We start from the raw sequence: 25,412 nt of genomic DNA on the forward strand, positions 1-25,412 counted from the left end.
GAATCCTCTGCCACAGCTGTGGCAGAGGACCGCGATACTATCCCATTGCTTTTAATAGGGCCGGCAATGCTGCCTCCCCTTTGAAAGTAATGGGATGAAGGTGATCCCTGCAGCAATCCCTGGCTGTTAAAAGAAATAATACTAATATAACTCATCTAAAAGCAATGTCTGGCTCTTCTCGCCGTCCCAGTCAGTCTTCATCTGTCTTCTGGTGGCTGGAGACTGAAAAATCCCTGTCTTCGGAAAGCGCTGCCTCTGATTGGCTGAGCGCTGTGACAAATTAGAGGCAGCACTCAGTCATTCATTGAATTCAATGAATGGCTGAGCGATGCCTCTGATTGGCTTAGCGCTGTGACCAATAAGCAGCAGGGCTCAGCTATTTATTGAATGATAGCTGAGCGCTGCCTCTGATTGGTCATAGCACTCAGAGGCAGTGCTTTCGAGAGGCGGGTATTCTTCATTTCCCAGCCACCAGAAAACAGATTAAGACTGACAGGGAGAAGAGGCGGACAGCGCCTCTCTTTTTTAACAGCTAGGAATGATTTTTGGAGTAAGGCTTTTATTTCAAGCCCCGCCCCCCTTCCTTCCCCCGAAAATCATCACTGCAGGGGTCGCCTTCATTCCATTGCTTTCAATAGAGTGGCAGCAGCGCTGGCCACCTTGACAGCATCGTGGTCCTTTGCGACAGCTGTGACGGGGGTTTCTTTTTAGTCCCCGCTGCAGACCCCTCATCACTGAACACTGTGACAGTGCTGTCACAGTGTTCAGTGATGAGTGGTCAGCAGCGGGAACTAAAAAAAAGGATCCCGGCCTGTGCTGTCACAGTGCTCAGTGACTAGGGGACTCCCAGCGGGGATTAACGGAAACCCTCCAAGAGTCCCCTCATCCCCTGTCACCTCTTTCTTTTATGCGAAACTAGGAACTTACTGGCGCGCATTCAAGGCATGTATGTCCTATCTTTTGCAGGTGCGCCTGTAAAAAATGGACACGCGAACATGTCATAGGAAACCAGTGGTTCTAAAAAGGCACATAGACGCGCACAAAAAAAAAAAAGCACATGTCTGGCCTAAAAGTAGCAAAACATAGCAAAACATAACAAAAACTATTTAGGTATCATCGTAATTGTAACAACCTGTAGAATAAAGTTACCATCTCATTTATATTCCACAGTTTATATTGTAAAAGTCAGTCCCAAACAATAATGACAAAATTGCAGTGTTTTAATGCATCTTCTCCTCTAAAAGGAAATGTATACCCCAAAGTGGTAAATATAAAACCTAACCTGTCTCCCAAAATACAAGGTAAAAAATCTGACTGGTCCTTAAGGGATCTTTCACACTACCGGAATTTGCCGCCATACAGAAAAAACACATTTAATTCTGCCTTTAGACACGTTTAGTTTTGGGGCGAGGATTTCTGCAGCAGCAAACTCTGCTGCAAATTCTGGTACGTGTGAAAGAGCTGTAAGGCTAAAATTACTTGTGTCACAATGGGGTTAAAATGTACTCAGGGCAATCGAGTTTCCCCCCCAATTATATTTACTGGAGACATTAATTAAGAATGTGCAATAAAAAAATGACATCTTCCAGACAGTTTTATTTTAATTTTTAACCCCTTCCCACTGCAGCCCTTTTTCGTTTTCTCCTTTTTCTTTTTTTCCTTCCCACCTTCAAAAAATCATAGCTTTTATTTTTCACGTTATGTAGCTAAATGAGGGCTTGTTTTTTGCAGGACGAGCTGTATTTTTCAATGATAGCATTTAACATAACTTATAACGTGCTGTAAAGATTTAAAAAAAAATCAAAGTGGGGAAAAATGAAAAAAAAAATGATGTAATTTTGCGACATTGACTGTGCAGCAAAAATGACATGTTACCCTAATTCTGTGGGTCAATAGGATTATGGCAATACCAAACCCCTTCTTTTCAAGATCAAGGTAAAAAAAATGCCTAAAAAACTTCCATACTTGGAGCGTGCTGCATTTTGAAAATAGACACGAAAGCACTAAAAGTGAGGAAAACATGGCAAATATGTTTCTATTGACTTGTAGCTACAGATGAGCGAGCATACTTGCTAAGGCAAACTACTCGAGCGAGTAGTGCCTTATGCGAGTACCTGCCCGCTCGTCTTTAAAGATTCGGGTGTCGGCAGGGGGCGGGGATCGGCGGGGGGAAAGCAGGGAGGAAATCTCTTTCTCACTCTTTCCCCCTGCCACCACCCGACCCGCTTACTCCCGCAACTCACCGCTCTCCCCCGCCGGCACCCGAATCTTTAGAGACGAGCGGGCAGGTACTCGCATAAGGCACTACTCGCTCGAGTAGTTTGCCTTAGCGAGTACGCTCACTCATCTCTACTTGTAGCTAACATTTGGCTGAAACTTTTTTTTTTTTTATACAGCAAAAAATGCTGCATTTTTTTGAAAACCACTGAATGTGAAACCACCCTGATGTCACAGTTGTACTGGTTCTCACTCGACAGTCAGTAATGCCGAGAAGACGTAACAGAAGAGGACGTATATTTCCTGGTGCATCCCGTCTTCAGTATAAACGATCTCTAACTACAAGAACATGGGGTGTTGGGAATGTATTCCTGCCTCAATAAAAATAAATGACTTCCTTTTCTTCATACTGGATGAAGCGTTGTTTTTTTTTTATTTAGCAGTCATAAAAACGGTCATGTTCTCCTGAAGCCGTTCTTTCCGCTGTGTAAGTGATTTGCATCGGTTATATGTGCAGATTTCAATAGCTAACCAGAAATAATAACATTGTAGCTAAAATATGGGGAACTGATTTGCATTTATATGAACGTCTACTAACCTCGCTGTTAAATGGAGAGATGATGTGACTGACGCCGATATTTTAATCATTGCTAGTTTGCACAAGTCAGCGGCAGACCCTAGAAAACAAGATCCTACTGAACACGACTCAGAAGAATACATTAAATCACATGCAGGAGTTCTGATAGATTCATGTCATCACACCGTATCATTTGCTGCCTCCGGGTTTCTGTTTCCTGTGTTTTTGTAAATCAAGCACAGCCATTATATAATAGGAAGTTATGTAACTGCTGCTGGAAGTTTGCTTGTCTACGATGCACCAGGCCGATGGGCTTCGCTTCATCACACTGAACTCCTCAACGATACGGCCTTTTTTTCCATTTTTTCTCCTCACTTTCCAAAAATTATAACTCTTTTCTTTTTCTACTGATGTAGCTGTTTGAGGATTTGTTTTTTTTTGTTGTATTTTCCAATGGTACTATTTAACCCCTTAGTGACTGGCCCATTTTATGCACTAATGACTAACCAATAGAGATGAGCGAGTATACTCGCTAAGGCACTACTCGCTCGAGTAATGTGCCTTAGCCGAGTATCTCCCCGCTCGCCCATAAAGATTCGGGGGCCGCCGCAGCTGACAGGTGAGTTGCGGCGGGGAGCGGGGCAGAGCGGGCGGGAGAGAGAGATCTCCCCTCCGTTCCTCCCTGCTCTCCCCCGCAGCTCCCCGCTCCGTGCCGGCACCCGAATCTTTCGGGACGAGCAGGGAGATACTCGTCTAAAGCACATTACTCGGACGAGCAGTGCCTTAGCGAGTATACTCGCTCATCCCTACTAACCAATTTTTCATTTGCTTTTCACTGCGGTATTCTAAGGGCTCCTTCACACGGACGCTGCGATTTTCGTTATGGCCACAGCGCGGCCAAAAATCGCATGAACAGGAGGCAGCCGTGACCAAGAGCAGTGCTCTGAGCTCCCGCCCCCTCTCCACCCCTCTCCGCCTCCTCTCCACCCCCTCTGCACTATTTGCAATAAGAAGAGGCAGGATGGGGTTGGGGCTAAGTTCCGGGAATTAGCTCTGCCCCGTCCCACCTCTCCTCATTGAAAATAGTGCAGGGGGGTGGAGAGGAAGCAGAGAGGGGGAGTGTACCGCGGACTTCTGTTACAGCTGTCACAGCTGTGGTAGAAGTCCAGAACGCTATCCAAATGATTTCAATGGGGTTGGAACTGCTGCTGGCCCCATTAAAAGCAGTGGTTTCGTGGCAACCCCCGCAGCATGATTTTCGGGGAAGGGCTTGAAATATAAGCCCTTTCCTGAAAATCTTCCCTAACTGGCTCAAAAAAAAAAAACTTTACTCACCTCTCTGCCGCTCAGACGCGTCCTCCAGCTGGCTCCCCTACACTGCTGTCCAGCGCTTTCAAAATCCCCGACTCCTGAAAGAGCTGTGCTGATTGGCTGAGCAATTACAGGCAGCGCTTAGCTATTTATCAAGCGCTGCCTGTAATTGGCTGAGTGCTCAGCCAATCAGCACAGCCTATTCAGGAGGTGGGGATTTTTAAATCCCCGCCTGCTGAAAGCGCTGGACAGCAGTGCAGGGGAGCCAGCCGGAGGATGCATCTGAGCGGCAAAGTAGTGAGTAAAGTGTTGGTTTTTTTTTGTTTTTTGAACCAGCTAGGGATGATTTTCAGGGAAGGGCTTATAGTTCAAGCTCCTTCCTGAAAATCATGCTGCGGGGGTTGCCTCAAACAGTTGCCTCATTGAAAGCAATGGGACGGCATGGTAGACTTCTGCCACAGTGCTATTAAAATGTCATCAGCCAATAATATGGTTTTAATTGTTTTGCCCTGGACCTTAAGGGAGCGTTCACACAAGCGTGTTTTTGTGCGTACATACGCACACACAATCACATTCAGCTCATCTCAGTCAATGACATTCAGCTCTTTCAGCATGCGGGGATTTTAAATCTGCAGCCTCCTTGTGGCTTTTGATGCGGCATTGAAAATGGCTTAATTCTGCTGTCAATTACGCATCAAAATCTGCAGGCAAACCTGCAGCTTTTGAAGAGGAATTCCACAACGGCAGATTAAGCCACGTTTTACAGTGCGGACTGTGGAATAAGTCGACTCGTGTGAAAGAGCCCTTGGGCTATATTCACATTGAGCCGATTTGATGCTGAAATTTCCGCACCTGAAAATTCCATTTATCTGAATGGGCCTATTTTTGGTGGCAAAAGTGTAGATTTCTGCAAGAACCATGCAGATGAATGGGACAGTCACAAAAATATCTGCAAAAAATTTGTGGGCTTTGAATTTAAAATGCTTATGGAAAATATTGACCAAATTTGTAATGTGTAAAATGAGGCCATATAACAAATGATGTGTCTGTTTCAATAGGTCTTGAACCTGTGACACGGCTTATGCGTCTCCTGTAACGCCTCCTCTTCCGAGTGGTCACTTATTTACCTTGGATGACGAAATTGACGGCTTGCCTTTCTGCCTGGGCTTTTAGGCCATAGTTTTTTGAATTGATATGAGGAAGAGGTCTTTTGCGTCCCATCAGTGAAGTCACAAATCCTACAAAAAAGAAGAATAACAAAAATTCTTTAAAGGGACTTTGTCAGCTCCAATGAGCCCCAAAATCTAAACTTATGTGAGCTGAAACACTGAATCTAGATATATGTGTATTGTACCTATGCTCTCCGGTGTTCCCCACTGTGTGCCATCAAAGCCTCCAGTGCGTGCATCCGGTGGAGTACATAGGCACAAGCATAGAAAGAGAGGACTAGTTAGCTCATTCTATCTGCAACCACAACTTTGAAAGGGCACAGCGGAGGAACGCCAAAGGGGGTAGGTATAATACTCACATTTCAGCTCCTATGAGCCCTAAGTTTAGTTATGGGGCTCATAGGAGCTGAAGACTCCCTTTAACCCCTTCCCGCTCCATGACGTACCGGTACGTCATGGGAGGCGAGTACTTCGCGCAAAATGATGTACCGGTAGATCATCGGGATAGCGCGAGATCATGACTGACCTCACGCTATCCCGCTGCGAGAGCCCGGCCTGTCACCATGGCAACAGGACACTAGACACTGGTGTCCTGTATTGCCTATGCCTATGATCGCTGTATAACCGATAAGGCATGGCAGAGCAGTAGCTCTGCCAAGCCTTATCACAGCGATCATAGGTACAGTGCTGCAAGTCCCTCAGAGGGACACAAATAGTGTAAAAAAAAAAGAAAAGAAAAATGTAAAAAAAAACAACCCTTTTTGTGCTTTTTCTTATATTAGCCACTGAAAATGCTCATAGAGACTGTCTGCTGGTGTTCCCCACCTTTACCTGTAAGCTGGAAAAAGAAGTTATCTGTTGGCATTTCAACTTTTATGTGTCACATGAAAGCATCTTCCAAAAGACCATGTGGCGACGTTCTCCTTGTACTGCCCCTGACTGATCAAAAGGCCACTATACACGTGACCGAAGAGCCTTTGCAGTGAGCCTGTATCCTCCGATACTTTATAGTGATGCTAGTGAGTGGCTGCCATCTGCAGTGGTACCCTCCGGTTTATGCATAGATCTTGACCTACTGTATGGCCCAGCCTGGCCCGTACCCATTTCACTAAAAGAAGTGAAGCTTATGGAAAGAGCGGTTGTTATAAATCACCGGTTTCTACTGGGTTCTCCAGTTTGCTTCCACACTCCAGGAAAATTAATATGTTGTTTATTTCTATTAAATTTACCCAAGTGTTTGTGTGATACTGAGAAAATGAATGTATGAGCCCCGCATGGGACAGGGACTGATGACAGTCCTGCTGTGGATTATGTTGCCGTTACATAAGCAATGAGAATTAAAGGCATTCTGTCATGAGTTTCATGCTGCCCGGACAGCATTCACTCGGGACAGGGATGCCTGTTGCCCCATGGGCATTTCAGAATTTTGTTGGCCATGGGGTCAGACTATGGTAATCTCATTACCAAATGCCTAGCCCTAAATTAAATGTGTAAGAGCCAAGAAAACATTTCTCACACCATTATTCCACCTCCACCAGCCGGAACCTTTTACACTTGACATGAAGGGTTCTTGGATTCACGCTGCATACACCGAATACTGACCCTCCCATCAGCATTGTGCAAATAAAATATGGATTCGTCTGACCAGACAATGTTTTTCCACTGCTAGGTGATACAATTTTTGAGCTCTTTCGCCCACTGGAGTGTTGCCTTTCTGCTTCTCTTAAGACACCAATGACACTGGAACTGATCAGCTGCTGTTACAGTCCATTCATGCTGAGGAACGAGTTGTACATTCAGATACATTAGTTGGAGCACCAGCGATGAATTCAGCTGCAATTTCTTTTACTGCCTTTTTGTCAGATTTATTCTTGACATCCTCCTCTGACCCTTTTGTATTTGAGTTGCTACTACCCCTGTTTCCCCGAAAATAAGACAGTGTCTTATATAAATTTTTGTTCAAAAAGGTTTAACTTTTTTACATGTATAGCTGCCTGGACACTATTTAAATTGACTTTTTAAATTAACTGTTAGCAGGGCTTAATTTTGGAGTAGGGCTTATATTTCAAGCATCCTCAAAAAGCCTGAAAAATCATTTTGCATCCTCAAAAATTCAGGAAAATCATGCTATGTCTTATTTTCAGGGTATGTCTTATTTTCAGGGAAACAGGGTAGAGATGAGCGACCATACTCGCTAAGGGCAAATACTCGAGCGAGTATTGCCTTTTGCGAGTACCTGCCCACTCGTCTCAAAAGATTTGGGTACCGGCGGGGGAGAGCGGGGAGGAACTGGGGGGAGATTTCTCTCTCTCTTCCCCCGCCCCCCCCCCTGCTCACTCCTGCAACTCACCGCTCATCCCCGCTGGCACCCGAATCTTTTGAGACGAGTGGGCAGGTACTCACAAAAGGCTCTACTCGATCGAGTATTTGCCCTTAGCGAGTACGCTCGCTCATCTCTAGTTGTTATGTCCACAGGATTGCCTTTTGCTGGACGTTTTAACTCAATCTCACTATTCTCGATATACTCTTCACACCGCTGCATGAGAAAAACCCCACAAGGCTGGCTGTAAAATCCTGGGTCCGGCTAGTCTAGCACCAGGCTTATTAGAAGTCACTCAGATCATTCAATTTTCCAGTTCTAATGTGGATTCCGAATTAAACAGATCTACAGGAAACCTGCTCAATTGATTTTATGTCACACTGCAAAGTCATAGATCTAATTTCCATACAGGGAAGATCCAATCGTGAAAGGGTGACAGATGCTATCTAACAGTGTTGTGTTAGCAGAATCTCTCCACGATTTAATGCAGGATGCTAACCTTACAGCACAGGGACACTACAGTCCTTGTGAGGACTCAAAAAGAATTATTTCAGAATTTGTAGCCACTAAACTTTGTTTCATCCATAAGATTATGACAAGAGAGGAGGAGTTTGAGATGGGTAGATAGTGAAAAATGGCACTAAAACATGTTACAGCAATCTTATGTAACTTCTAGTAACTGGCATCTCAATTATGTGTGTTGATCAGTTTATTACTTAATCAGTTCTTGGCTTACTTAATGAATGAACACTTCCATTCGTCGACATCTGAGAACTGCTAACATAAACTTTGGGCCAGAAAAATAAACAGCTATGTTGTCGAGTTCCTGCTTTCCATTGTAGCCCTCTTTTACCTACCCCTGTGGCTTTCACAGAAACCTGTTTTGTACTGAATGTCAAAGCCAACATTTCCTTGGAAACCACTGCGTGTTTTCAAGACACATGTTTACATTTTGCATTACAATCCTTTGCCTTCTGATGATTTGTTTTCATTAAAGATGAAGCTATATTATCATAACATCACTCCAAAAGTATCATGCTACCAAGCTGTACGCCCAACACATGTTATCTTCACAGCCAGGGCAAGATGTATATAGTGTCAGGTTGTGCATCTGGGACCTGCTGTTCTACAAGCTACCTGGTGCACACCTTCACAGGTAGGGGTTAATTGTGCTGGCTGGGTGTGGTATTCTCAAGAAGCCAATCCCCTTTACTCTGCAGCATATAAAGACCAGCATCTCTCAGTAGTTGACTCTGGTCATTTTACTGCTTGGATATCACTGTCTTGTGTCCACTCAGAGCTGTGTTTGCATGTCTGTCTGTTAGGGCTCATGTCCATGGGCAAAATGAGATTTAAAATCCGCAGCGGATCTCCCGCGCGCGGATCCGCACCCCATAGGGATGCATTGACCACCCGCGGGTAGATAAATACCCGCGGATCGTCAATAAAAGTGATTTTTAAAAAAATGGAGCATGAAAAAATCTGGACCATGCTCCATTTTCATGCGGGTCTCCCGCGGGGACGGCTCCCGCGGGCTTCTATTGAAGCCTATGGAAGCCGTCCAGATCCGCGGGAGACCTAAAATAGGAATTTAAAGCATTTACTCACCCGCAGCGGGGCCGCGAAGCTCTGCTCTTCCTCACGGCCGCATCTCCCTTGCTTCGGCTCGGCGGATGTGCCTGGCGCATGCGCGCGGCACGTCGGCGACGTGCCGGCGACGTGCCGCCGGCGTCAGGAATTCATCCGCCGGCCGAAAATGAAGATCCGGCCGTGAGGAAGAGCAGAGCTTCGCCGCCCGCTACGGATAGGTAAATGCTTTTAAATTGCTATTTTCAGCGCTCATGTCCGCGGGGCAGGAGGGACCCGCTGCAGATTCTACATGTAGAATCTGCAGCGGATCTGATTTTCCCCGTGGACATGAGGCCTTAGTGTTTCTCTGCTTCCCTAAAGATGGTTTGGACACATGTAGTCCTTGTCTGTATCATATGCAGAACCCCTCTTTCCTTCCCCTGACAGGTGCGGCCTCCAGACGTCTTATGTCTCGTCTGTGTGTCAGATGGTTGATGCCTGACACAGTTCCCTATGTCAGCATGGTGGCTGACTGTCTAGCCCCCTGGTATGAGGACACTGAGACTTGCTGTGGTATTTCAGCTGCTTGCATGTAAGATCTGGGTGGGGTTCCCATCATATGCACTTTATGTTGTATGTTTGGTGTGAACAGTGACGTGTTTGATATATCTGTGCTGGTTGCCAGACATTTTCCGTATGCCTAGTCCTGTTCTGTGTGTCAGTACAGTGTCATGTCCTGTGTCTCTGTTTAGCGCATCTCTCCAGCTCCCTAATCAGGGATAGTTAGGCTCCAGGAATGAGTGCAGGCCCGCATCTATCGACGCGATTAGTCTGCCGTGGTAGGCAGGGCCTCTCCCTCATTCGTTACGTTCTTAGGGAAAGAGTTCCCATTTAGTATTTGATGAAGTGTTTAACAGGTTTTAAATGGACACTCTTGCATCCGTTCTGTGGAGTGGCGCTTTCGTGCTCCAAGCGTATGTAACATATAGTCTATTAGATGACTGTTATTAAATCGCATAGAATGCAATTACCGAAAGGCCTTAAAGGGGTTGTCTCGCGAAAGCAAGTGGGGTTAAGCACTTCTGTATGGCCATATTAATGCACTTTGTAATATACATCGTGCATTAAATATGAGCCATACAGAAGTTATTCACTTACCTTCCCTGCGCTGACGTCCTCGTCTCCATGGCTCCGTCTAACTTCAGCATCTAATCGCCCGATTAGATGCGCTTGCGCAGAAGGGTCTTCTGCCTTTGGGTCTGTTCGGCAGCAGCAGCGTTTTGGCTCCGCCCCCTTCTACGCGTCATCGCGTAGCTCCGCCCCGTCATGTGTGCCGATTCCAGCCTCCTGATTGGCTGGAATCGGCACACATGATGGGGCGGAGCTACGCGATGACGCGTAGAAGGGGGTGGAGCCAAAACGCCGCTGCTGCCAAACAGACCCGAAGGCAGAAGACCCTTCTGCGCAAGCGCATCTAATCGGGCGATTAGACGCTGAAGTTAGACGGAGCCATGGAGACGGGGACGCCAGCGCAGGGAAGGTAAGTGAATAACTTCTGTATGGCTCATATTTAATGCACGATGTATATTACAAAGTGCATTAATATGGCCATACAGAAGTGCTTAACCCCACTTGCTTTCGCGAGACAACCCCTTTAAGGCCCATCTACATGTAACGAGTGAGCGACGAGTAAGCTGTTCTCAGCGATGCTCTGCCTGTCTAAACACTCTGCATGAGCATGAACAACTAGCGGTGGTCACTCGCTCATTCACACATTCTGTAAGGAAAGCTAGAACTACCTGCCTCATTTACTGTACTCTTGCTGCTTGCTGTCATTGTGCAGTCTCTCAGACTGACAGCAAATCCCTACAGCATCCAGTGTCAGAAGTGAATAACTTTGAACACAATATTTTCTAAATAAGTCCAAAATTCTATACTGATTAATATCCTAATATATCTTTATTATATATTCTTATGTATCTATTTCTCCGATACGTAGCTCCAAATCCCTTTCATAGATATAAAGTTAAATGATAAAATTCTGTATGTCTGCAGTCACCACTAGAGGGAGCTTACGGCATGCTACTTGTACATAAGGGTTTAATGTAGCTGACAGATTCCCTTTAACTCTGTTTCTATGCAGAGGACTTGGAATTACCATTATAAAAGTATAGTTGTGTTATGGCCACGGCCAGCAATGTCTTCTCTTACCTTCTTCATCCTTCCCTGAAAGTGGTCACCAGCATCTTCCAGGTCTTCTGTTAGGCAGATGCTGCACTATCCTTCTAGTTGTCTCCTTTACCTGGCCTGATTTACTGTTTTAAATGAACCATGCCTACCCTAGTCATGGTCTGTTATGCAGACAACATCCCTGCTTTCTCCTTTGGTACCATGCTCTGGTGCCTTTTGTGCCTCTGATGCCATTCTCCCAGTGTTCATAATGGAAGATGATGTCGTTGGAAGTCACTTGACCGTTGCAGCTGGCATCAAAGCACCGTTCTAACTCCTGGCATCAAGACACCCAGGATGTGATTGCTGATGCCAGGAGAACAGGTGGTGATGATGTAGTCTATGATTGGCAGCAGTGGTCAGGTGACTTCCGTTGACATCTTCCACAACAAACACTGGGAGGACGATGAAGCTGGATCCTTGAGTACTGCTCTTTGTTTTTTTAACACAGTTGGAGCTCTGGGGGCATTGTTGTCCAGTAACCGGACAACCTATTTAAGCCAAGCCATAGTATAGGCAATGAGGTTCAGCAACACTCAAACTAGATTTTTTTCTCTTATCTATTCTATATATAATGTATAAATGTGATTTATCTACTAATGCTCAAGTGATTGCAACTAACAAATTACATATACATACTATACATAGACAAGTCACAACTCGTGGATAGTTTACTAAGTTTGTCTGTTTTCGAAACTCACATGGGAGTTAAGGAAAAGTATGAAAGAGCTAGTTTGGCTATTTCTGTAACCCTGGCTACCCCTGGCTGTGCAAGTGAGCTGCGATAGGGTTGCAGTACCCCTGTTCTGGCAATAGGTGTGATTCCCAGAGGTGGCACCCACATCAAAATATAACTATTCAATCCGTGAATACCCCATGTAATAATTGCACATTGTAAATCAGCGACCTAAGTTTTCATAATGTGATTCTACGTCCTAATACAATAGATCTGTAGCGATCTAGGATTTATAGTGTTTCAGATGGAAAATAATGTGCTGTGCATTTATGTGGATTAAAACTTATTTAGTCCTTCACTGGGATTTACTGAAAATTGAATAATCAATGTTGCCACTTAACAGAGCAGCCTTGTCATTCTTTTCTAATGCTTGTAAAGCTTTCTTAAGAAAAATGACATAATTGCAGCTTACCTGGGAGAACGTTATTGCAAACATGTTCATATTGTCTGAGAAGCAAGGCATTGAACGAAACACGTGGGAGAATGTTCCCTTGTTACATTATGACAATTATATGTGTTATTGTTTCTGAAATGTCCTATTAGAATACTATGAGCTAATAAAGAGGTGTTTATAGCTTACAACAGAGGTCCCCCCTAATATCCTAAACTTCTGTACATGGCCCATTCATCTTAGCTCTCAGACACAGATGACCATGATAACAATATACTGTATGTCCATGAATTTAAATGGCATTGGCTTACTGCATACTGTATTATTAGAGTTCAGTGTATAAGCAGAAAGCTCCCACTAGTCGCTGCTGACAGCCAGAACCTTCTCTATGACTTCCATATGCCATAATAGGACATACAGACAGCAGTGGTCTTCCTGGAGTCCTTTTATTCAGGTAATCAGATGATCTCGTTTTGACCAGCTGAGATTTACTTAGCTTTGTAATTCCTGTGTGATGACATTATGTGGAGTGTGCCACACAAGCTCTTCACGTGGGGGTGCAGAAACTGCTATCATATTACTGGACAGGAGTCTGCACTGCACGGAGGTGAATGCAATATACACAGGAGATGTCAAGAGTGTGGCCGGCAATCAAATGAGGGGAGCAAAGATGGAGTGGCCCTTTAAGTGGTAATGTGCAAAGCTACAGTTAGTGAATATTGCACCACTGTTTAGAAAGTGGTTCAGTGGTGCTGGGTGCGGTGCCCAAATCTCATAATATAAATTTCTTACCAAGGAATGGATGCACTGGGATGTTATACGAATTACATGCAATTAAACGCTGTCCTACAAATAGCTGTGGTCCCCATGAATTCAGTCCATAGACCAGAATACAACACCTAATACATTACAAAGTGTAGGCATGTAGTGTGTGTGCTCTGAAAGGTAAACTGTATTACACTTTGTAGGCCATACACCTAGATGATGGAGTATTCAGGTGACTGCTATCTCCCCCCACATGTTCATTTCAAACAGTAGACGGTAACAAGCCACTGTCTAAGTTATCTTATCTCTGATGAGCTAAACATCAGGTATTGTGAAGACAAAATATCCAAAGCTTGCTTCCTCTGATAGCAGACTTGAAGAGACTTCATTGGCAGTAACAATTAACACTTATGTTCGGTGTATGGCCCCCTTAAGGACCTGTCATATCCTCATGTCAACGGGTTGACTGCACAGTTTTGTAGCTGTGGCCCAGCTAACTCCAACAATAGCCTTCCTTTGTTTATAATCCCCTCTCCCATTTCCTTTTACCAGCTCTTCTTACCCAAATTTACACGGGACAACTGTCGGGCAAACGTTGCCTGACACTCATCCCCGCACGTACTCGCTCCCACTCTGCTGCACAGGAGCGAGTATTGTTGGCTCGCAGTGGGGCGGCTGGAGGAGATTTCTCTCCTTGCTCTCCCCCGTACTGAACAGCCGCTTTTAAATTTGAATGGAGAGGAGTGGGGAAGAGTGAAGAGTGAAATCTTCTCCAGCTGCCCAGCTTCGAGCCAACGATACTCGCTACTGTGCAACAACACAGGAGCGAGTACATACAGGGACAAGTATTGGGCATCGTTTGCCCAACAGTCGTCCCGTGTAAATGGGCCTTTAGATTCAGTTCCCGGTGCTCATATTTTGTCAAGTGGACAGCAAGGATTCAAAAAAGAAAAGAAGAGGTCATTCTCATCCAATGGGAAGATATATAAAAACACTAAAACTTTAAAATGACATGCTTTTAAAAAAGTATTAAGGTCATGTAGACTAAAAATGACCATAACACATAAACAAATGCTCTAAACCCACTGAAGGGTATAGAGCATAATTTTTGTGCGTTATGGTCATTTTTGTCTACATATACCTTAATATGTTTTTAGAATCATGTCAAACTAAAGTTTAGTGCTTTTATACATTTTTCCAATTGGACGAGCCCAACCTTTTTTCTGTTTTGCATCCTTGCTGAGCCTGGTCAAGCGTGTCCGTGCTTCCTTCCTCTGGTAAGATTGGTTGGTGAGCTAGTGTTTTTTGCTTTTCTTTTCCTCTTTTGTATTGTCAAGTAAGCAGTCCCTACCAATCACTGTTAATTAATTCTGACTTCACCCATTGACAGGGAGCGATTGGGACTGTCCACTTGACACATTCATAGTGCTGGGAGTCTATCTAATGATAGCAAGTACTGAGGAACGTAGGTGAGTATGCACAAAAGAAAGACATAGTTGGATTCAGCAGGGCAGCAGCTGCAAAACTAGGGCCATCCTGTTGACATGAGAACATGCCAGGTCCACTTTACATTCTGGACTACAGAACAATGGTAACATCTAAGGCTAAAGTTCTGTACATCATCTCAAAACTAGCATTAGTGAAAAAGCCCAAATACAATGTACTGTACCTTTACTGTGACAGTCCTGTATAACTTTCTGGGTGAAGTCAGACACCCTGTACTTTTGAAGAAAGCAATCCATAAATGCATTAGCTTCTGCTGGTGTTGTACCCAAACACTCTGCAAGACGTTCTTTTCCTGTAACATAAGTACAATTATATAAGATTTGAGTTTAAGACCCTTTTACATAGGGTGAGCTGCCAGGCAAATGATGCCCGACACTTGTCCCTGTGAAGCCCTCTCCTGGGCTGTTACACAGGAGCAAGCATCGCTCAGAGCGCTGCCAGCATGGAAGCCCGGGGGACGGGGAGCATTCTTCCCCCACCGCCTCCATTCACTGTAAGCAGCAGTCATTCAGAGCTGAACGGCTGTTGTTTACACTGAATGACTAGTCGTTTAGGTTTATGATTGCAGAAACTGAATGATTGAACAACTCTTGCTCAGTCGTTCAGGTCTCTGCATGTATTTACACGGGACGACTATCGTTCAAACTCCTGCGGGAGCGTGGGGGTTTTGAACAACCCTGAACGATAATCGTCCCGTGTAAAAGGGCCTTTATACCGAATATTTTTCGATAGATACAGTGTTTCCCCAAAAATAATAGTCACATTACATTAAAAAAAGAAATACATTACCCTGCAGGCTTGGTCCAGGTTCTTTCCCGCTGCTCTGCAGATTCCTAGGTGTCCTCAGCCGCCCACACAGGATCACTTCCTGGTTACGGAATTCATAAATTCCGCCTCCATGAAGAGATGTCTGTTATTGGTTCTTCGAGTGCTGTATTGATTGGCTGAGCAGCATTCGAAGAACAAATCCCAGCCAACGCTTTAAGGAGGCGGAATTTATGAATTGTCTGAGCTGCCGCTTATAAGTATAATAAGGCATTCCCTGAAAACAAGCCTTAGCGACTCTTTTTGGGAAAGAAAAGAAAATTACAGTATAGATTTCTATCCTTTTTTCTATACTTTTTCATGGATAGGTAAGATGTATTAGGGTGAACACCCACTTGCGTTTTTCTAAGGCCCCCTGTCCACGGCAGTGTAATCGCCAGCGGTAAACCGCCGGCAAATCACGCCGGCCGACGCTTCCCATAGCATTGCTATGGAAAGCGCCGGAACCTGTCCACGAACGGAGAATCGTTGCGATTCTCCACTCGCGGCGGGCAATTCGCAGCATGATCGCGCATAAGATAGAGCTGACCGGCGGTGATTCGCCGGCGGCTCCTGCTCCCAGGCAGCAGCTCCCGCGGCGGAGCTTTGCCCCGGGATACCGCATTGCCTGTGGACAGCTGGCCTAACGCTGCAATATCGCTACGTTTTTTAACGCTATTGTCAATGGCACTTTATAATGTTAAAAACGCGTTGCAAAGTTGTGCTTCGCAATTTTTGTGTGATGCGTTTTTAACATTAGAAAGTCCTATTGACAATTGCGTTAAAAAAACACAGCGATATCACAGCTTTAGAAAAACGCAAGTGGGTGTTCACCCTTATGCAGATATCATGTGATCTTTCTTTCTTGGGCCATTACATAAGTCCAGCTTCAATCTTTTTTACCAATTCTACCTCGATTTAAATCAATTTAATAACCGTTCTCACCTATTCCATAGATGACAGAGTACACCACTCGCTTTGTTTGTTCTCGATCAGCTTGGGTTATATTTTCATACGCTACATCTTTCCTATGTGGAGAAAAAGAAAAGTTCACACACTGTACGATATAGATAAAAAAGTCATTGTCAGGAGACTGTAAATTATGGTGCAGGCATCTGGTTGGATTTTACCCTGCAAAGGAAATTAAAAAAAGGAATAATGAATGCTCCGAGCATTACCAAAATAGATGACTATGATAAATTACATGAACCTTGTGTACAAGAACTAATACACTGTGCTATGCCTGCTGTCAGAACATGACCCTATGCACACTTTCAGATGTACCGGAATATTCTGCAACATGCAAGCTAGTTCTTTACAAGATGATTGGAATGGAACAAAAAAATTGAAAGGGAAATGAAAGGAAAAACATAAGATGATACTTCAGCCTTCCACTAATGGATGCCTAATTATACTCTTACAGCTAGGTACATCCAGTATCTCTGTCAGCAAACCTGAAAGCAACACATTTAAGGTGAAGCTCTTCATTTAGGCAAGTTCAGAATAGGATAAAAATCACCGAGTTCAATTCACAGCAGTACGCGGTACGGGACAAGAAAACCGGATTCTAACCTACAGTATATAAAGGAGCGCAGAGTGTTAAAGCAGCAGAAATGTGGCAGAAGCCATGCCGTTCCCAGTACTTAATCCCTCACATCTGCCCATAGGATACACACATGTGTACCCGCCCCTGTATTTGAAGGGCCAGTGAGCACTCTGTTAATGCTTCCCCAACCTATTCGCTGTCAGTCCTGGCTATCTATTAGGCATCTTCCACCTAAGGAGGATGCCTAAGTAATTTGGTTCCACTCGGTTGTGTAAACCTTCCATAGGTCAGATACACTATCTCTTTAGGGAGAGCAGTTAGTGAGGGGACTTAAAAGGTCATTCATGCTCCTCTAGGTAATATTCAAACAAGGAAAATGGAACAATACCTCCACAGCACCACCTATTGCAAGGCAGCATTCCTTCAAATCAATGTTAGACTCTTTATACAAGCCTTGTAACAATGACTAGGAATTGAAAACGAACCTTCCATGAGTAACATCTTGGAGATCCCACAGTGAAGACGAGATTCCAATTGGTGGAGTAAAAGGGTGAAGACCCGAGTTCCCCAGGTACAGCCTCCGGATTCAGCCCAGAGCCTAATCAGTGTGTGGTAAAGTGGATCCACATCTGTTTCCTGACCATAACACATCCTTCACAGCTCTGCACTCCATACCTTCCAACAGTCCAGCAAATGGGACAGCAAAAATACATAGCTTATGTGGATTTGCCTAAAAAGTGTTATTTCTATGCAGTTTTGGAAGCAGGGCTTAAAATATCCAATCATTTGGGATTAGAATGTTGGGAGGGATGATACTTTACTAATTTGAGTAGTAGATCAGCAGGCATTTCTAGTGTAATTCTTGCAAGAGATCAGCACTTAATATCTATGCATCTTTGCAATCAATTTTATTAACGTCCTAATGTATCTGAATTGAAAAATTAAGCAGCTCTGAAACTGGTTTTAATTAAAAATGTCCTACAGCTCCTATGCAGACCTACGTGTCTCTATGGCAGTGATTCCCAACCGGGGTGCCGCGAGAGGCTGCCAGGGGTGCCGCGACTCTCTGGCTGGAAATCAAGATGGTACAGGTGTACCTTGACGCAACCGGAAACTAGGGGTGTGACAAGGCTTAGATAGAGGGACAACCGTATCACACCCCTAGCTCCTGATTGGCTGTGGAATGTGGATTGCCTTACCTGCTTCCCCACATGCCACAAGTGTGCCTCGCATCCCGGCTCTGTCGCTCACAGTTCCCCCGGTGTGTGTGCCTCTGCTGCCCAGTGTTCCCATCAGTGCTGCGCTGCTGTCCTCTCCCCGCTGTCACTCTCTGCGGCTCCCTCACAGGGTGAGCTGGCCAGCAAGGTGCTGCCAGTGGCGTGAGACAGGGGAGTGCGCTTTTTGACAGCAGGGGACACGGGCAGTAACATACTTGCGGCGGCAGCGGGTGAGCGCGGAACTGCAAGGAGGAGGTAACTAATTGGGTTGAGGGGTTAATGTTATTACTGGGGGGGAAGGGTTAATATTTTTGCTGGGGCTAATGTGGGGTTAATATTACTACTGGCACTGCAATTGGGGTCGCTATTACTACTGAGGCGGCAATAGGGGTCATTATAACTACTGGGGCTGCAATTGGGGTCACTATTACTACTGAGGCCGCAATAGGGGTCGCTATTACTACTGGGGCTGCAATAGGGGTCACTATTACTACTGGGGCCGCAATAGGGGTTGCTACTACTACTGGGGCCGCAATAGGGGTCACTATTACTACTGGGGCTGCAATAGGGTTCGCTATTACTACTGGGGCTGCAATAGGGGTCGCTATTACTACTGGGAAAACCTATTACCACTGGGGCCGCAATAGAGGTCTCCTATTACTACCAGGGCCGCAATAGGGGTTGCTATTACTGCCGGGCCGCAATTGGGGTTGCTCTTACTGCCAGGGTCATGATAGAGGTCACCCATTACTACCGGAGCCGTAATAGGGGTCACCTATTACTACCAGGGCCCCAATAGGGGTCACCTATTACTACCGGGGCTGCAATAATTACTATCGAGGCCACTGTGGGGGTCACCTATTACTACCAGGGCCCCAATAGGGGTCACATATTACTACCGGGGCTGCAATAGGCGGTTACCTATTACTACCGGGGCTGCAATAATTACTATCGAGGCCACAATAGGGGTCACCTATTACTACCACGGCTGCAATAGGCGGTCACCTATTACTACCGGGGCTGCAATTATTACTATCGAGGCCACTGTGGGGGTCACCATTACTACCAGGGCCAGCAATATAGGGGGTCGCTATTACTACTGGGGCCAGCAATATAGGGGGGCGCTATTACTACACGGGGAGGATTAGTTTTGGAATTTATAGTAGCTGTAGCAGCAAAGTGGATGAGATTTTGAAAATCATCCACACGGTGTGGAAACAATCTGCACAAAACTCGTGTGGATATTGACATTTGGTGCGGGATTTAATTCCACAGCATGTTAATTTTAAATATAATGTATATCAATAGCCCAACCAGCGCTTCAGCATTGTGTGATTTTTTTAAACAGCCCTGTCCTTTTTATAATGATGGAGGTAAAAATCATATGTCGTAATAAGCCACACCCCTGACCACAGCATAGCTACACCCCTAACCACACCCTCTTTTGGTAGGGGTGCCGCACTGTTAAAAAATTTTCACAGGGGTGCCCCAGGGCTGAAAAGGTGGGGAAACACTGGACTCTATGGTAACAGACAATAATTAAACTCAGTGTAGTCTGATTCTCTCTTTCATCTGTCCTTTACTTCCTCTTAAACCACCAAAAGTACATTAAGCATGAAGTTGGATACAGATGGAAGGGAGTATGACTGCAGGAACAGGGCCTATTTACACGAGCGTATATCAGCCGGCGTTTTCACGGCCGGCCAATATAGGCTACCATCTGATGCATTGGATTCCAATACATCAGATCACACAGGCGTATTCCCACACTTTTACACCGGGCAGGAAGGATAGTTCTGGAACTATCTTCCTGGCCGAACTACAGCCGCTGCCATAGACTGCTATGGGAGCCAATAACAGTGCCCAGAGAAGGGAGGTAAGAGGGAGTTTAGTAGCGTGACCACTAAACTCCCTTCCCCCCTTCTCCTCTCCACCATATATGGCGTCAGACAGGGGGAGACAGCTTAGCTCTTCTAAGCTATCTCCCCCTTCCCTCCCCCTCGCCGGCTCTCTGCAATGGGATCGGGTGGGATGGGGCGGAACTAAGCTCCGCCCCACCCCATTGCAAACAGCGGCAAGGGCGGAGAGGAGGCGGGAGCTCAGCACACTAGCTCCCACCTCTTCTCGTCACCTTCCCTTGCAGAGAGCCGGCAGGGGGGAAGAGAAGGGGGAGATAACTTAAATGAGCTAAGCTGTCTCCCCCCCCCCCCCCGTACGACGCCATATATGGCAAGCCCGTGCATCAGATCGTAGTGTGAAAACAGCGGCCGATATACGCTCGTGTGAATAACCCCTCAGACTGTAGAAGAATTGTTTGTCAGTTACCATGGAAACACATAGTTTTGAATAGGAGCTGTAGAAAGAAAACAATAGAAAATGTTTAATTAGAACCTACTATACTGCAAAGTTCCTTCTTTTTTTCATCTTAGATTCATTAGGACAATGAAAAAAAATGTAGTTGCAGAGTTGGACATAGCCATTAAGAGTTTCAATGGGCAAAAGCGATTATGAGCTGCACAAAAAAAATCCACAAACCATGTGACCACATTGGGTATATAGCTATTTAGTTATTCTTACCTTCCCTAAACACCCTTTTACACGTTCCTATTATCGTTCAAAAAATTGTTGGATTGTGTGAATTTGAATGAGAATCTTCAGTGTAAACACAGCTAACGATTGTACGCCAAACGAGAAAATAAAAATTGTATGCTTGTTCGCTCATTGTTATGTTTGAACAGTGATTGTTTAGTTGTTCACATTCTCTGGGAAAGTGAATGTAAACGGCTGAACGATATGTGAATACATTTGCGATTTACAGTGATTTATCTACCTGTACAAATAGGCTGTATCAGAGGCGTAACTTGACGCTCCTGGGCCCCAATGCAAAACCTGTAACGGGGCCCCCAACTATAACGCTTTATTCATAGTACTGGGCTCCCTATATGGAGAAGAGGGGCATTATGGGCCCCCTAAGGCTCCTGGGCCCGGGTGGAACCGCATCCGCTATAGTTACGCCCCTGGGCTGTATGAGTGAACTCTGTCATTGTTCGCTAGTGCGACCGATTTATCGCTCCGTGTGAAAGGAGCCTAACACTGGGTGGTCTCCAAAGATATCCTGAAGGACATCATATGTTCAGTGAACTTTTTCTTACACCATGAGATTGTGAATTAAATGTAAGTTTCTACTTGCTGTTTTATAATCTCTGATCAGAAAAGCTACAATTTACCACGCTCTAGGAATCAAACACGGCCATAGACGACTTCATTATATTTCACAGTTTGACATTTCTGTGTCTGTTTTCACTGATTTATTACTTGTTCCGTTATCAACAATTTCCTGCTTGACATATCAGGCTGCCTTGGTAGGGAGCTAAAAACATTACATTCTGCGAGATTCTTTGATCTGAACTGAACTGTTCAGGTGCAGGAGAGCCTCACAGCCCACACACCTCCCCCCCCCCCCCACCCAAAAAACTGCTATAAATATATGATATGTGTTATGTTATGGGCCAAATAAAGCGCAGGGGTCCGCGCGCTATTTCCTTGTTTGTAAACTCACATATTGTTAAAGAGATGGACACCGCATGAAATGGCTCTTTGCTGGAGAAATTGCCATCTGTTTTTTGGGGGATTCTTTGCTCAGGTACAGCTGGTATTGTGTTATTCTATCCTTTCAGATATCTAGTTCTTTTCAGGATGATTGGATTGGAGAAAAAAATGAAAGCGAAATGAAAGGAAATACATAAAATGATACTTCAGTGTTCCACTAATGGATACATAATAACTCTCTCCCAATTTAGTGCATCTAGTATCAGTGTCAGCAAAACTGAGCCCTAAACATTTAAAGGAGTATTTCCATCTTGGAAATCCGTATTCGTACTGTCCCATACAGAGAGTTATACATGTTTGTAAATGCACCTTTTATCTGAATTGTTTCTGGGACCCTGCTTCTCTTGAGTCTCATGCCCTCTGCTTTGTGTAAACTGATCACAATTAAAATAGAGGTGTTCAGAGTTCTAGAGCAAAAAAAAACTATGGGACAGAACCCAATAAAGGTGATGTGGTGCTGTTAAAATGTAAGATATAAGAGAAGAATCATCCATTGTGGATTGAGATTGGATTAGGTTTACTGTATGATGTCTTAGTGAATAGTCATGTGTGAAAAACCTATATGTTGCGGCTTGTCGGTCGCGTATCGTGGCTTGGTGGCCTGGACACAGATCAAGACCTGTCGCCTTGTTATGCAGGATATGGGTTAATGCACCATGTGCAGAGAATGCTGGTGCTATCTTTCTTTGCTGCATGTATGCATGCTTGATTAGTCATGTCTGGGAGAAGAGTGGAGGTGTGCTTCTCTAATTGCTGTGCCAGTCCCTAGGTGTGGAGTAGCTTTATATTCTCACCCCTCCTTGTGCTCAGTGCTGCTTATACCGTTCCATAGTGAAATACTGGGAGTTTGGAGCTTTTCTGGGCTGGATTTATTGCTACTTGCAGATAAGTTGCTGCGGGTTTCTTTTCAGTTTTATTTCTGTTTTCATTTCTGTATTTCTTTGCTGTTCGGTTCATCTCTCCAGGGGCCTCTATAGAAAAAAATCAGGGCCTAGGATTAAGACCGTGGGGCTGCCTCTATTGAGGCAATTACTTCACTTCTAGGCAGGGACCCTTCACCCCCCCTGCTTAGTTATGGCCGGCTTCCTCCTCCCTGGAGTGGTGCTACTGTTCAGCATAGCATGGTGTGCGTCTATTTCCAGCAGTGTGTACATTCTCTTACATCGTGCTGAGCGTGGTACTTTTTGTGTCACACGGTCTTTTCTTACTGGTTTACGCACTTCTGTTGTGGCGCACACTGTTCTACAGTGCATAGTGGTATCAACTGCAGTAGTTGTGAACGTCACCCTGCCTCCCTGCTGAGCGTGGTGCTTGTGAGACGCACGGACGTGACACTATAGATATGGTACAGTGTGTGCCCCTTGTAACGTTCCTATAGATATTGTACAATGTGCTCTCCTTGTACATGTTTCTATAGATATGGTATAATGTGCTCTCCTTGTACATGTTCCTATAGATATGGTACAATGTGCCCTCCTTGTACATGTTCCTATGGATATGGTATAATGTGTTCTCCTTGTACATGTTCCTATAGATATGGTACAATGTGCTCTCCTTGTACATATTCCTATAGATATGGTATAATGTGTGCTCCTTGCACATGTTCCTATAGATATGGTACAATGTGTTCTCCTTGTACATGTTCCTGTAGATATGGTACAATGTGCTCTCCTTGTACATATTCCTATAGATATGGTACAATGTGTTCTCCTTGTATGTGTTCTAATAGATATGGTAAAATATGCTCTCCTTGTACATGTTCCTATAGATATGGCACAATGTGCTCTCCTTGTACACGTTTCTAAAGATATGGTACAATGTGTGCTCCTTGCACACATTGCTTTAGATATGGTACAATGTGTTCTCCTTTTATGTGTTCTGATAGATATTGTACAATGTGTTCTCCTTGTACATGTTCTGTAGATATGGTACAATGTGTTCTCCTTGTACATGTTCCTATAGATATGGTACAATGTCTTACTAAGTCCCTTCACAAAATAATGAAGCACTGATCTGTGGGGTTTTTTTTTGCATTTGAGTTTTCCTTCTCAGAAAGTCTCATACTTATGTAGGGGTGGAGTGTTTTTATAATTTTATAGACCTTTTTTTGATAGGGTAGAGATTAGTGGGCAACTCCAGAAAATATGGAGCAGTGACCCAATTTGTCCGCAGTTTGTCCAACATTTAGGCTGATGCAGTGCTATAGAAGTATGAGAGTATTATTGGAGTGTAGTAGCATCTGACCAATAATTTAGAATACTGTTCGTGGTGAGATGCGCATGCTGCAGATTTTAAGGCCCATTTTAGGGAGGTTTGTCATTCTTGTAGGGAAATTTGACTTGAGAGGTCCGTTTCCCATTTCACCCTACACAACTAAAAACAAACCTGGCTTGGCACTTCTACTGTTAGGGATAGATAATTTCCCATTGGAATGCAGAACAGTTATCTGCCATATACTACATGCAACTCGTCTTATGATAGCACGCAACTGGAAAAGCTTTGAAGTTTCTTCTATAAAGGAAATAGCATCTATAGTCTCAACCAACTGCACCTACGAAAAAATGTTGTCAGTCCAAAATAGAACATTCAATCCCTTTATAATCTAAATGGAACATTATGGCTGACTAATCATCCCTCAATTAAAGGGGTTGTCCCGCGCCGAAACGGTTTTTTTTTTTTTTTAACCCCCCCCCCCGTTTGGCGCGAGACAACCCTGCAGGGGTTAAAAAAACAACCCGCACAGCGCTTACCTGAATCCCGGCGGTCCGGCGTCTTCATACTTACCTGCTGAAGATGGCCGCCGGGATCCTCTGTCTCCGTGGACCGCAGGGCTTCTGTGCGGTCCATTGCCGATTCCAGCCTCCTGATTGGCTGGAATCGGCACGTGACGGGGCGGAGCTACACGGAGGCGGCATTCTACACGAGCGGCCCCATAGAAGACTGCAGAAGACCCGGACTGCGCAAGCGCGGCTAATTTGGCCATCGGAGGGCGAAAATTAGTCGGCTCCATGGGAACGAGGACGCTAGCAACGGAGCAGGTAAGTATAAAACTTTTTATAACTTCTGTATGGCTCATAATTAATGCACAATGTACATTACAAAGTGCATTATTATGGCCATACAGAAGTGTATAGACCCACTTGCTGCCGCGGGACAACCCCTTTAACTAGCATACAAATCCCTCCACATACCACCATTTTAAATATCTCCATGTCTTAATCCCCCGCCTTTCCCTAATAGATCCTTTTGCCATTAGGTAAAAGCATTCAAGTGGTACAAACTAGTTTCTGGTTCACAGTTGATATCTAGTATATAAAGGACGCACTGCATTAACCTGGCAACTATTTTCTTTTCTTTTGTAAAAAGGAAAATTAGTTTCACTACTATTCAACTTTCTGTACTTCTTTGTTTCTTATAAAACCCAATAAAAATATTGAAATCAAAGC

At 44.7% G+C, this 25,412-nt stretch overlaps 1 protein-coding gene across 1 annotated transcript in view; it reads right to left on the reverse strand.

The window, feature by feature from the left end:
• The window catches only part of POLN (DNA polymerase nu), a 120,414-nt gene that overhangs the window by 22,547 nt on the left and 72,455 nt on the right, over window positions 1-25,412 (reverse strand). Inside the window, exons 21-24 of the mRNA XM_066574782.1 lie at window positions 16,540-16,622; window positions 14,954-15,082; window positions 5,233-5,343; window positions 2,816-2,894 (exon numbers count right to left, since the gene is read on the reverse strand). Coding sequence (XP_066430879.1) covers window positions 2,816-2,894; window positions 5,233-5,343; window positions 14,954-15,082; window positions 16,540-16,622 — 402 coding nt within the window. The remainder of the gene's footprint in view (window positions 1-2,815; window positions 2,895-5,232; window positions 5,344-14,953; window positions 15,083-16,539; window positions 16,623-25,412) is intronic.

The sequence above is a fragment of the Eleutherodactylus coqui genome, chromosome 7 (genome assembly GCF_035609145.1).
Source record: "Eleutherodactylus coqui strain aEleCoq1 chromosome 7, aEleCoq1.hap1, whole genome shotgun sequence".
Taxonomy (NCBI): Eukaryota; Metazoa; Chordata; class Amphibia; order Anura; family Eleutherodactylidae; genus Eleutherodactylus; species Eleutherodactylus coqui.